The sequence below is a fragment of the Erpetoichthys calabaricus genome, chromosome 6 (assembly GCF_900747795.2).
Source record: "Erpetoichthys calabaricus chromosome 6, fErpCal1.3, whole genome shotgun sequence".
NCBI classification, from domain to species: Eukaryota; Metazoa; Chordata; class Cladistia; order Polypteriformes; family Polypteridae; genus Erpetoichthys; species Erpetoichthys calabaricus.
This window is the reverse complement of record NC_041399.2, coordinates 140916819-140929203: the sequence shown is the minus strand read 5'-3', so window position 1 is coordinate 140929203 and position 12385 is coordinate 140916819. Positions and strand designations below refer to the sequence as shown.

General features: G+C 38.7%; 1 protein-coding gene across 1 annotated transcript in view; it reads right to left on the bottom strand.

Moving 5' to 3' along the window:
• riok1 (RIO kinase 1 (yeast)) overlaps nt 1-12385 on the bottom strand; it is a 130007-nt gene that overhangs the window by 100848 nt on the left and 16774 nt on the right. Inside the window, exons 5-6 of the mRNA XM_051929080.1 lie at nt 5475-5517; nt 13-105 (exon numbers count right to left, since the gene is read on the bottom strand). Coding sequence (XP_051785040.1) covers nt 13-105; nt 5475-5517 — 136 coding nt within the window. The remainder of the gene's footprint in view (nt 1-12; nt 106-5474; nt 5518-12385) is intronic.

Below are 12385 nucleotides of genomic sequence, written 5' to 3'. Positions count from 1 at the left end.
ATAAAAATGTACCTCTTTGCCAGTGCTAATGCAACCACTGATTTCTGATATCACCCCTCTGCTCAGCATTTTGAAAAGAATCATCCTAGTCCTTGGATCCAAAACCTAATGGGGGTGGGGAAGAAATATTTTAGAGTCCTTGTAAAATAAAAATAAAAAAAAAGAGATAAGAAAAAAATAAGAGTGTAGTCTTGAAGTTAACGGGTCACCTAAAAAAAAATCTATGTTTTGTTAACAAAATACACAACTTTTTACCAAGCCCATTTTAGCAATTAAATGTCATACCAGCAAAATACCTTAAATTGCCTGTACTACTTAAAACAATATTTTATGATTGTAATCCATTGCCAGTGCCGGTGTGGTTCCCTATTTACCCAACGAGGTAAGAAGGCGGTATCATGGCAACAGAGCCGGCACTAAGCTAAAAATGAAGCGGCTTGCGAGAAAGTGGCGTTTTAAGCCTTCGGTGCCTTCTGTGATCATGGGAAATGTGAACTCAATATCAAATATTGTTGAAATAAAGTTAGTTCCGGCGCCGCCGAGAGTGGCAGCCTTTTCAGCAGCTCCGTGTATGACTGTATGTGTATGTGTACTTTTCTACTTTTATTTTTCTATTTTTATTTATTGATCACTCCTATCACTTTATTTTATGTGGATTTGTTCCCTGGACACACTTACTTTTACAACGTGGGCATGGATTTTTACACGCCAAGACTCGTCTATTCAAGTACTCAACTTCGAGCGCTGAGAACAAATGCCAGTGCCGGTGTGGTTCCCTATTTACCCGACGAGGTAAGAAGGCGGTATCGTGGCAGCAGAGCCGGCACTAAGCTAAAAATGAAGCGGCTTGCGAGAAAGTGGCGTTTTAAGCCTTCGGTGCCTTCTGTGATTCTGGGGAATGTGAACTCAATATCAAATAAGATCGACGAACTGGCTGCGCTGGTGAAAAATGTCAGAACCTACAGAGAATGCAGTTTGTTGTGTTTTTGCGAAACGTGGCTAACTACCACCATCCCAGATGCTAACGTGGAGCTACCCGGGTTTAGCACAGTTAGAGCAGACAGAGATGCAAGTACCTCTGGGAAGCACAAAGGAGGAGGACTCGCTCTCTATGTTAATACACGGTGGTGTAACTCTGGACATGTTAACGTCAAAGTCTCAACTTGCTGCAGGGACGTCAAACTGTTGGCCGTAAGTTTGCGTCCCTATTACTTGCCCAGGGAGTTTGGACACGTAATTGTTGTTATTGTATACATTCCTCCTCGGGCGGATGTGGAGACAGCGAGTGACATCATCCATTCTGCTGTTGCTAAGTTACAAACGCAGCACCCTGAGGCGCTTGTGCTAATCGCTGGAGACTTTAACCATGTGACGCTGGACAAAACATTACCTGCCTTCTCCCAGTATGTGGACTGTAACACCCGGGGAAATAAGACTATTGATTTACTGTATGCAAATGTTAAAGAAGCATACAGCGCCACCCCGCCGCCTGTGCTTGGGAAAGCAGATCATAACCTGGTTCTGCTTCAGCCTCACTACAAACCAAAAGTGAGGGTCCTACCTGCAACCACACGATCATTCAGGAAGTGGACCCCGGAGGCTGAGAATGCTCTGAGAGAATGTTTTGGAACTACAGACTGGGATATCCTGCAGGGATCACATAGTGAGAACATTGAGGAAGTTGTTGACTGCACTACTGACTACATCAACTTCTGTATGGACATTGTAGTTCCAGTAAGAACTGTATGCTGCTATGCTAACAACAAGCCATGGATTACAAGTGACATCAAGGGCCTTTTGAACCAGAAGAAAAGGACTTTTAAAGACGGTGATCAGCATGAGCTCAAGCGCATGCAGAAGGAATTCCGAGTCCAGCTTAGGGCGGCGAAGGAGCAGTACAGGAGAAAGCTGGAGCAGAAGTTGCAGAATAACAGCATGAAGGAAGTGTGGGATGGGATGAAGATCATCACTGGCTGCAGCTCGAAGCAGGGTACCACCATCGAGAGAGACGTGAAGAGAGCAAACCAAATGAACAACTTCTTTAACAGGTTTGACCACCCTAACCCACTCTCACTCTCACCTCAGAGTACTGCACCCTCCACACATCCTTCTGCTGATACCAGCATAGGAGAGACATCCCCACCCACAATTACAGCAGCGCAGGTGAGCAGAGAGCTGAGGAGACTTCGTGCCAGCAAAACAGCAGGTCCAGATGGAGTATCGCCACGACTGCTGAAGGTCTGTGCATCGGAACTGGGGGGTCCTCTACAGCGCATCTTCAACCTGAGCCTGGAACAGGGGAGAGTCCCGAGGCTTTGGAAAACATCTTGTATCACCCCAGTCCCAAAGGTATCATGTCCTAGTGAGCTGAATGACTTTCGGCCTGTTGCTCTGACGTCACATGTGATGAAGACCATGGAGAGGCTGCTGCTTACCACCTGAGGCCACGGGTTCAACACGCCCTCGACCCTCTGCAGTTCGCATATCAGGAGAAGGTGGGAGCGGAGGATGCCATCATCTATATGCTACACCGATCCCTCTCCCACTTGGACAGAGGCAGTAGTGCTGTAAGAATTATGTTTCTAGACTTCTCTAGCACCTTCAACACAATCCAACCTCTGCTCCTTAGGGACAAGCTGACAGAGATGGGAGTAGATTCATACCTGGTGGCATGGATTGTGGACTATCTTAAACACAGACCTCAGTGCGTGCGTCTCGGGAACTGCACGTCTGACACTGTGGTCAGCAACACAGGAGCGCCACAGGGGACTGTACTTTCTCCAGTCCTGTTCAGTCTATATACATCGGACTTCCAATACAACTCAGAGTCCTGCCATGTGCAAAAGTTCGCTGATGACACTGCTATCATGGGCTGCATCAGGAGTGGGCAGGAGGAGGAGTATAGGAACCTAATCAAGGACTTTGTTAAATGGTGCGACTCAAACCACCTACACCTGAACACCAGCAAAACCAAGGAGCTGGTGGTGGATTTTAGGAGGCTCAGACCCCTCATGGACCCCGTGATCATCAGAGGTGACTGTGTGCAGAGGGTGCAGACCAATAAATTACCTGAGAGTGTAGCTGGATGATAAATTAGACTGGACTGCCAATACTGATGCTCTGTGTAAGAAAGGACAGAGCCGGTTATACTTCCTTAGAAGGCTGGCGTCCTTCAACATCTGCAATAAGATGCTGCAGATGTTCTATCAGACGGTTGTGGCGAGCACCCTCTTCTACGCGGTGGTGTGCTGGGGAGGCAGCATTAAGAAGAAGGACGCCTCACGCCTGGACAAACTGGTGAGGAAGGCAGGCTCTATTGTTGGCATGGAGCTGGACAGCTTGACATCTGTGGCAGAGCGACAGGCGCTCAGCAGGCTCCTATCAATTATGGAAAATCCACTGCATCCACTAAACAGCGTCATCTCCAGACAGATGAGCAGCTTCAGCGACAGACTGCTGTCACTGTCCTGCTCCACTGACAGACTGAGAAGATCGTTCCTCCCCCAAACTATGCGACTCTTCAGTTCCACCCGGAGGGGTAAACGTTAACATTATTCAAAGTTATTGTCTGTTTTTACCTGCATTTTTATTACTCTTTAATTTAATATTGTTTTTTGTATCAGTATGCTACTGCTGGAGTATGTGAATTTCCCCTTGGGATTAATAAAGTATCTATCTATCTATCTATCTATCTATTATTTTCTAAGTTATATACATGTTGACAAATGATATACAGTTTTGTCCATAAATATTTGGACAGACAACTTTTTTCTAATTTTGGCTCTGTACATTACCACAATGAATTTTAAATGAAACAACTCAGATGCAGTTGAAGTACAGACTTTCAGCTTTAATTCAGTGGGGTGAACAAAACAATTGCATAAAAATGTGAGGCAACTAAGGCATTTTTTTTTAACACAATCCCTTCATTTCAGGGGCTCCAAAGTAATTGGACAATTGATTCAAAGGCTATTTCATGGGCAGGTGTGGGCAAGTCCGTCGTTATGTCATTATCAATTAAGCAGGTAAAAGGCCTGGAGTTGATTTGAGGTATGGTGCTTACATGTGGAAGATTTTGCTGTGAACAGACAACATGCGGTCAAAGGAGCTCTCCGTGCAGGTGAAAGAAGCCATCCTTAAGCTGCAAAAACAGAAAAAACCCATCCGAGAAATTGCTACAATATTACGAGTGGCAAAATCTTCAGTTTGGTACATTCTGAGAAAGAAAGCAAGCACTGGTGAACTCAGCAACGCAAAAAGACCTGGACGTCCACAGAAGACAACAGTGATGGATGATCGCAGAATCCTTTCCATGGTGAAGAGAAACCCCTTCACAACAGCCAACCAAGTGAACAACACTCTCCAGGGGGTAGGCGTATCGATATCCAAGTCTACCATAAAGAGAAGACTGCATGAAAGTAAATACAGAGGGTGCAGTGCAAGGTGCAAGCCACTAATAAGCCTCAAGAATAGAAAGGCTAGATTGGACTTTGCTAAAGAACATCTAAAAAAGCCAGCACAGTTCTGGAAAAACATTCTTTGGACAGATGAAACCAAGATCAACCTCTACCAGAATGATGGCAAGAAAAAAGTACGGAGAAGGCATGAAACAGCTCATTATCCAAAGCATGGCAGAGCATTAAAAAGGAGGAAACCCAGCATATGGTGATGTCCATGAGTTCAAGACTTCAGGCTGTCATTGCCAGCAAAGGGTTTTCAACCAAATATTAGAAATGAACATTTTATTTCCAGTTATTTAATTTGTCTAATTACTTTTGAGCCCCTGAAATGAAGGGATTGTGTTAAAAATATGCTTTAGTTGCCTCACATTTTTATGCAATTGTTTTGTTCACCCCACTGAATTAAAGCTGAAAGTCTGCACTTCAACTGCATATGAGTTGTTTCATTTAAAATTCATTGTGGTAATGTACAGAACCAAAATTAGAAAAAAGTTGTCTCTGTCCAAATATTTATGGACCTAACTGTAATTACCTACCCATCAGTTTTTATGAATCTTTCTGAACTCAATACAGCTGCATCAAAGCCTTTCCTGGCAACATCAGGCAAAAGCAGCCCTGGAAAGAGCACCTACTCACCAGACAAATTCAACAATAAATCCATACACACTCACTTATACTGTATATACCCAATTTTCAGTCATTAAGCAAACTGAACACAAATGGGAAATAAGAAGTAACCACGGTTCTCAAGAGAAACCCCAAAAGATATAAGACAGCAACTTAAGAACCAACTGAATTGATACAAGTGAGCTAATCACCATGTCAAGATACCACACACATGAAGCTGCCTAGTAGAATTTCAATGCCCCAGAATTGCAGAACTAAGCAAAATATTTTTAAAATGTAACTATATAATGTTATTTTTTAACTGTAACAATTAGTATAAATGTTCAATTTCCAATATACATTTTTCAAAAACAGAAAACACATTGGCAAAGTGAAACAATTAAATACCTGCTCCACAGTGGCTCTGTCAGATTTATCCTTAACTCTATACCTAAAAGCAACAAAAGTATTTCAGTTCAGGTTAAAATGTAGGAAATATCTTATATTCTTATATCAGGAATGTGCTAACATTACAAAACAAATTAATTATGACTTGGATAACTATTGTATAAAGAAAATCAAAAGCACAGTATATTAAAATAGTTGAAGAAAAAACAAAAATAAACAAACATATCACAGCTCCAATTTTAGAGTGTTGTTTTTAAAATTCAGCATATATCAAATTTTACCATTGACATTTGTGAAGAGAAAATAGCTGAAAATCTCTTTGGTTCCAAAAATCTCAAATGTATGTACTCATCCCAGTTCTGACATACTTTAGCAAATGCACTAATATTTAACAAATATTTAGATTCAAGCTACAACCAATTCATCAATTTTGGTTGTGAACCAAATCTTGCATGGGTCAAGTAGGAAAATACAACTACAATCATGCTTGACAAACAGTGAACACTTGAAGATGATAAATATTTTACATATTATAGAGATATTATATGAGCTTGAACTCTGAATGAATATATAGAATGGATATTCTAAAGAACAACTTCCCTAGATAAAAAGGATGTGACCTCTTAGATTACTAGATGCGATTTTTGACATTGCATATGTATTATTTCAAAAATTCACTGGTAATTTCATTTTACACTCATCTGAAAAAGTGATACATTTGCCAGTGAAGAACTGGTTTGATCGGAGATGTACGGCTGCAAAACAAACTCCTGGAGAACTGCAGCTGTTTGAAATTAAATAAGTAATTTGACAGGATAAGAGTAATCCCATTAAGATCATAGTCACTCATTCAGCCCATTGGCCACCTTGGTCATAATCATTAGTCATAACACCACAACTAAGCAGAGCATAACTTAAAATGTGACACACAAAGAATGCTCAGGCATGCTGCAAAGGTGATGTACTGGCAAGTGATTATGCCTGGGACCACAAATTGTAACAAACAACTCCAGTGACAATATGGCCCCATCCAGAGCTACTTGAGGCCATGACAAAAACAATGAGGGAGAAAGTTAATTTAAGAAAATGTTCACTGTAAGGAAAGGGATTTGAACCCAAATTCTCATTTTTTCCCTGTTTGAAAGGCCTGAGTGATATTACACTATTAACAACCTGTGTGGCACTGTTTTCTCTGTTGATAGATCACACAGTAAATTTATGCCACTTGCTCTGACCCTTAGTTTTCCAACCCAGGGAAGGCCAAAATTAGGTATCAAAATCCTGATTTATGGTTAGAAGTACCTGTGTGGCAAATTTCAAGTCTGTGGCTTGAAAAATAAAGCTGTGTACAATAGTATTGGATGGTACTAAAATTCGGACTTTGGTATCAGTACTGAAATTGTACTGAAGCAAATAACAGATTACTCCCCATAACCATGTAACAAATCTCCCAACTCAACCTGGTCGCACAATCGCAAGCCTACCCAGTAAGCCACAGAAACAATTTTTTTGCACCGGTTAAGCCACATAATCGTATGCTTCTCTACTATACTGCAAGCTATGATTAGTAACCTAGTATACAATCAAGCACATAGAATTTGCAGAACTTATGCAACAAATAACTTCAAAATCAATACTGAGGAAGAAAAAAACTGCAGGATATTAAAAAATGGAAAAAACAAAACCCTAACAGAACAAGAATTCAACCTCCAATAGAGAAAAAGAGAGAAGAGCCAATAGCAGAGACATAAAGGAACACAAAAAAAATATTTTTCACCCCTATATCAATGCTTATTCTAAAATTTTTTCAATTAAGTCTTACCGTATTTTAAAAGGTTTAGACAGATCCTCCAAGACAAAATTTCATTTTTTCAGTTTCAAATATGATAGAATGTCAGCTGCCCACTGACACTGGTAAAGAGGTGGGTTGGGATTCTTCCAGTAAAAGTGTAAATAAAAGTGTACAGCTAGTAGTGTGATATATACTATTTCAATTTGACCTGATTGACTTTAAGCCCATGGCTTTGTGCCACAGAATTAAAAGCTCTCTGTCACGTCAAAAATAGTTTTTTTTTACATATTGCCACAATAAAAAATTACATTAAGTAGCAGCAGGCAAATCACTCAGCATATAATTCACACTTGGGTGAACTTTTTTAATTTTACTACACAATCATGCGGTGACTCATCACAAACATTTATTACCCTTAGTTTAAGAAACACTGCTCTAGTGTGTCAAAAGGGACAGGGGAAATTTTGTCTTGCTTGCAAAGTATATAGTGCCTCAGACAGCAGATGAACAAAGAGCTGAGCAAAAGGACTTCCCAAAATTCGGGTACTGTACCATTTTAAAAATTGGGTTTTTCAAAATTGTATACTGCGCACATAGAACAAACAGAAATTGTGTTTGGTATATAAAGAGATGACAGTGTGGTTTTTAGAAAACAAAAAAAACTGATATTTATATCTGCAAAAGTAAATGTACCTTTCTTAATCAGTAACCTGTGCCGCCTCCTTAAGAAACAATTGCTTCACAGAGTTTTCTCCTATAACCTCTGAAAATTCGTCTTGCTGGACGGATATTTTCCCACTATTCTTCACAAGCCTCCACATCTCTAAGACATTTTAAAGGATGGCTTAAATAAACAACCATCTTCTGGTTCTGCACCAGCAGTCAGGACTTCAAGATAATTGTCAATCAAAGGTATGTCAGTTTCACCCAAATCTTCATAGTTTTCACAAATGCACTTGAAAAAACACTCACAGTTTTCAAAAATTCTTGGCTTGATTCTTAAAAGTAATGACTTATTATTATTTCTCATTGCTAAATTGAGTTGTTCCTTTCATAATATGGCCTAATAGCATAGTAGTACTACCTGAAATAATAGCCTTCTACCAAATAGGGAGCCATTTAAAAAAAAAAAAAAAAAAAAAAAAAAAAAACATTTTAATTTTCTTTTCATATATACCTATTTTTTTCAGTGCTACGAGGGATGTTCAATTATAAACAGGAACTTTCATGCTCTGTTCTTATAAATAGTGCTAGGTAGACCTGACTCATCGGACAAACACGCGCATATATGAACTTGTCGTTAGTAGTGCTAGCTGCTCTTTTCCCCCTTTCCTGTCAGTTGTAATCAAATGTCGGAGCAGGAGGTACACAGTAGCGTTGCACAGCGCATTCTTATTCAATTTTTGACAAATGAAGGAGTCATTCCATCTCAGATTTATTCAAGACTTAAACAGTTTGGGGATGAGTGTATCTCTCTCTCAGTCTAGAGTGTATGATTGGGGCAAGTCATTCAGAGAGGGACTATCACCTCTTCGGTCCTCTTAAGGGATTTTTAGGAGGGAAGAAATTCAAGCGGAATGAGGAGGTTATTGAGGCTGTGTAAGATTGGGTCAACATGCAGTCAAAAAACTTCTACTCTTCGGGGATTAAGAAGCTTCCTGAGCACTGGAACAAGTGTATAGCAGTGGCAGGAGACTATATAGAAAAATTGTGTGTATGTCGTTTCATTGTATTCAATAAATAAAGCATAGCTCATAAATTCTTGTTTATATCTAAACCCCCCTCATATTAGGTACAGTCAATGTTACCTGACCCTGATGATTTACTTGTTTTCAGACTTTTAGTATGTAGCAGTACATCTCCCACTGAAATCTCTTATCATTCCCCTGTAACATCTGAGAGGTTTTTGACTTCAGTTGTATTTGCAATTTGCTTTCCTCATACTTTTTTCCCCTTAAGGCAGGCATTATACTACAGAACTATTCCAGCAATTTCAGTCATAGCCTTAATTTACATAATCTTAGGGAGTCATGGACAGTCACATCACACTACTGTGACCACCAATGTTATGTCAGGGCTCTATGTACTTGCTCTAAGTAACAGGAAAAGGCTCCTGTGTGTGCACAAATTGACAACTAATGAGTGAAAGTATAGTGCAGACAATGTGGCTACAACAAAGGAAGAAAGTTGGGAGTTCTGGACCAAGCAAACAGAAAGGAGGTTAGTCTCTCCGATGTCTCATGTTTGCCACACCACGACAGAGTGAAAAAAGAAAAAAAGATATGTTTGCAGATACCAACGCTGTCAGGCAGCACATTAATTAACTGTCAAAATGTTAAGACCTCATGGTACTTTAAAAATTGAAGCTGTGCTGAGAAGTCATCATGAAGTTATGTAATCGGCCAAACCCTGTTATTTTCTAGTTATGTAATCTAACATCCTCTATCAACTGCATTTAAATTCTGTTATTTTCAAGTACTCATAAGCTCTGCCGGTACTGCTGGAGTTATCTGACATGTATGTATTATAAATCGGTACTCTCTTCTACATAAAATGTATTTTGCAATTAAATTCAAAAGCGTACTGTATAGACAACTTTTTTATGATTTACCAAATGAATCAATGAAAGAGGACTATATGAACAGGTAATGACATTTTCCAGGTAGTGTCTGTTCTAATCTCGGAAATCAAGAATGTATTACTTAGTTTTATGTGGAAAAATTAACCCAGTATGTTTTATTTTGCATGTTAAATAGATTAAAATTGCTCTTTAATATGTTAGTACAACCAGGTCACACACTTAAGTAAAACTCTGATTTTGACAGCAAAATGTTTCTAGTAAGATAAAAATTTTTGTGCTTTTCTGATTGTTTTCTCTACTTGCTAGCATTGAGAGTGGAGTTGTCATACGAACGGTTCATAAAATAAGAAATTCAGTCTGTAAGCCAGTGACCATATTTATCCAAAAATACACAAGAATGTATGAAATGTAACAAACAAACAGAGACCATTCAGTCAATCAAGCTTGTTGGTTCTCTCAAAGATTATTTACTTTGAGACTCAATATGCCAAATTCTTCTTCCTATTGTGTTTTCTTTTTGTTGTTTTGTAATTGGCAAGATGCCTAAAATTAAACGAGGTAACCCGGCTGGTTCCCTAACTATTTTCCTGGCTCCATGTAGTTTGTCCATTTGTCGCAATAGGTAAAAACTAAGATGTTACAATATCTCATCTAGGTTCTTCTTAAAGGTTGTCAAGGTTTCTGGTTAAACTAAATGATTCAGTACAGTATTTTGTTCCAGATTCCCAAAATTCTTTTCATAAAGAAGTGTTTCTTGACTTCAGTGCTGAATGTACTTCACCTTAATTTCTACTGGTGTCCTTGAGCACACAATTATCCTTTTATGCAAAAGAATTCTGTTGCTGTATCATAGATACCTCTGTATTAGGTCCCTATGCAGCCTCCTCTGCTCAAGATTAAACAGGTTTAATTCTCTGAGTTTGTCAGAGTACAACATGTCCTTAAATCTTGGAATGTACTGGGTTGCTCCCCTGTGTGCACCTTCAAGTGCACTCTCCAAATGCAATCTCATAACTGCATTAAATAGTTTGAGCATTACCTTATATTCAATAGGTTTTACAACATAACTTGACATTTTAATTTGCCTTTTTAAACACTTTTGTGCATTGCTTAGGAACTTGTACTAACGTAAATCCTAATTCCTTTTTAGAGGTAATTTCCTCTAGGACAGTATCTCCTATTCTGTATTTATAACTGAAGTCCCTTTTGCCCATTTGAACAGCACTTTGCATTATTCTACATTAAGCTGCATTTTTGTTTGCCCAGTTCTGAAAATTGTACAAGCCCTTTTGCTCCTTCCTCAGTGTCTGACATTTCTTTAATTTTAGTATCATCTACAAATGTTACAGGTTCACTAACTATACCAGAATTTAAGTCATTAATTTAAATGAGAAAAAAATAATGGCCCAAGGATAAATCCCTGAAGAATTCCACTGATAACCCTATTCCATGTGGAGCATTAGCTCTCATTTCTACCCTCTGTCTCCTATTGGTTAATCAACTTGAGATCCAGGTTTGTAAGTTCCTTCTGATGCTAAAGGATTCTAGTTTTAAAATCAACCTTTGGTGTGGGACTTTGAAACACTTTTTGGAAGTCATGTGCTTTGCTTGTGTCAACTATTCCAGCAGTGTGCTCAAAAACATTTAAAAGATTGGTCTGGTATGATCTTTCTCTCATAATTCAGTGCTAGCTTTTATTTATTTTCCATACACTTCATGCATTTAAAGTACTATTCTAGGTTATCTTTTACTAAGGTGTGTGTTTAGAAATATTAATTTATTGGTTTTAAAGAAACTTAATAAACCCCTTTCTTATATAAAGAAGATTTCAGCTTAAAATACACTCTTCGTTTTTACACTTCACACTGTTGCCTTATGAAATTATTTCTTTGTATAGAAAGTATTTTGAACAAGTGTTATCAGTTTATATTTTTTACTATTTGCTTGAATTGAACACACCTCATTTGCTCCTTAATTCTTCTTACTGCTCTTTTCTGAAGCCACTCGAAAAGGCTACTAGACACTATTCATGTGCTGAACTATAATAAAAATGACATGACAACCCACTGTCGTAATTATGTTAGTTTTCCTGTACTTCTGTCCACATAAAACAACTCAGCTCCAAACTTTGGTTTAGGGTATCTCAAATAGAGTGCATCATACAAACATCTGAAATTTCAAAAATGCCTATTTATAAAGCACTTACAAATTTTTGAAATCTCCTTGCCATGTTTTATTTCATTTTTAAATTTTTTACACAATATTCTTGCATCTATTATGTCAAGTGTGGACTCTATTTATTGTTACAAAGGAAAACCCAAATGTAATGTTTATTTGTTGTTTTAGAGCACCTTCATCAAAGTTAAATTTTGCATCTTACTATACTACAGCAACTGTTTTCTTAGGCCATGTTGGGAATATTGTATCCAAGATATTGATAGGCAGAGGTGGCAGGGAGTTTGCAGCACGTGACGTCAGTTGTCTTATGGTATAAAGGTCTGCACTTCCTATTTATCCAAGATTGTGGTCACAAACAAT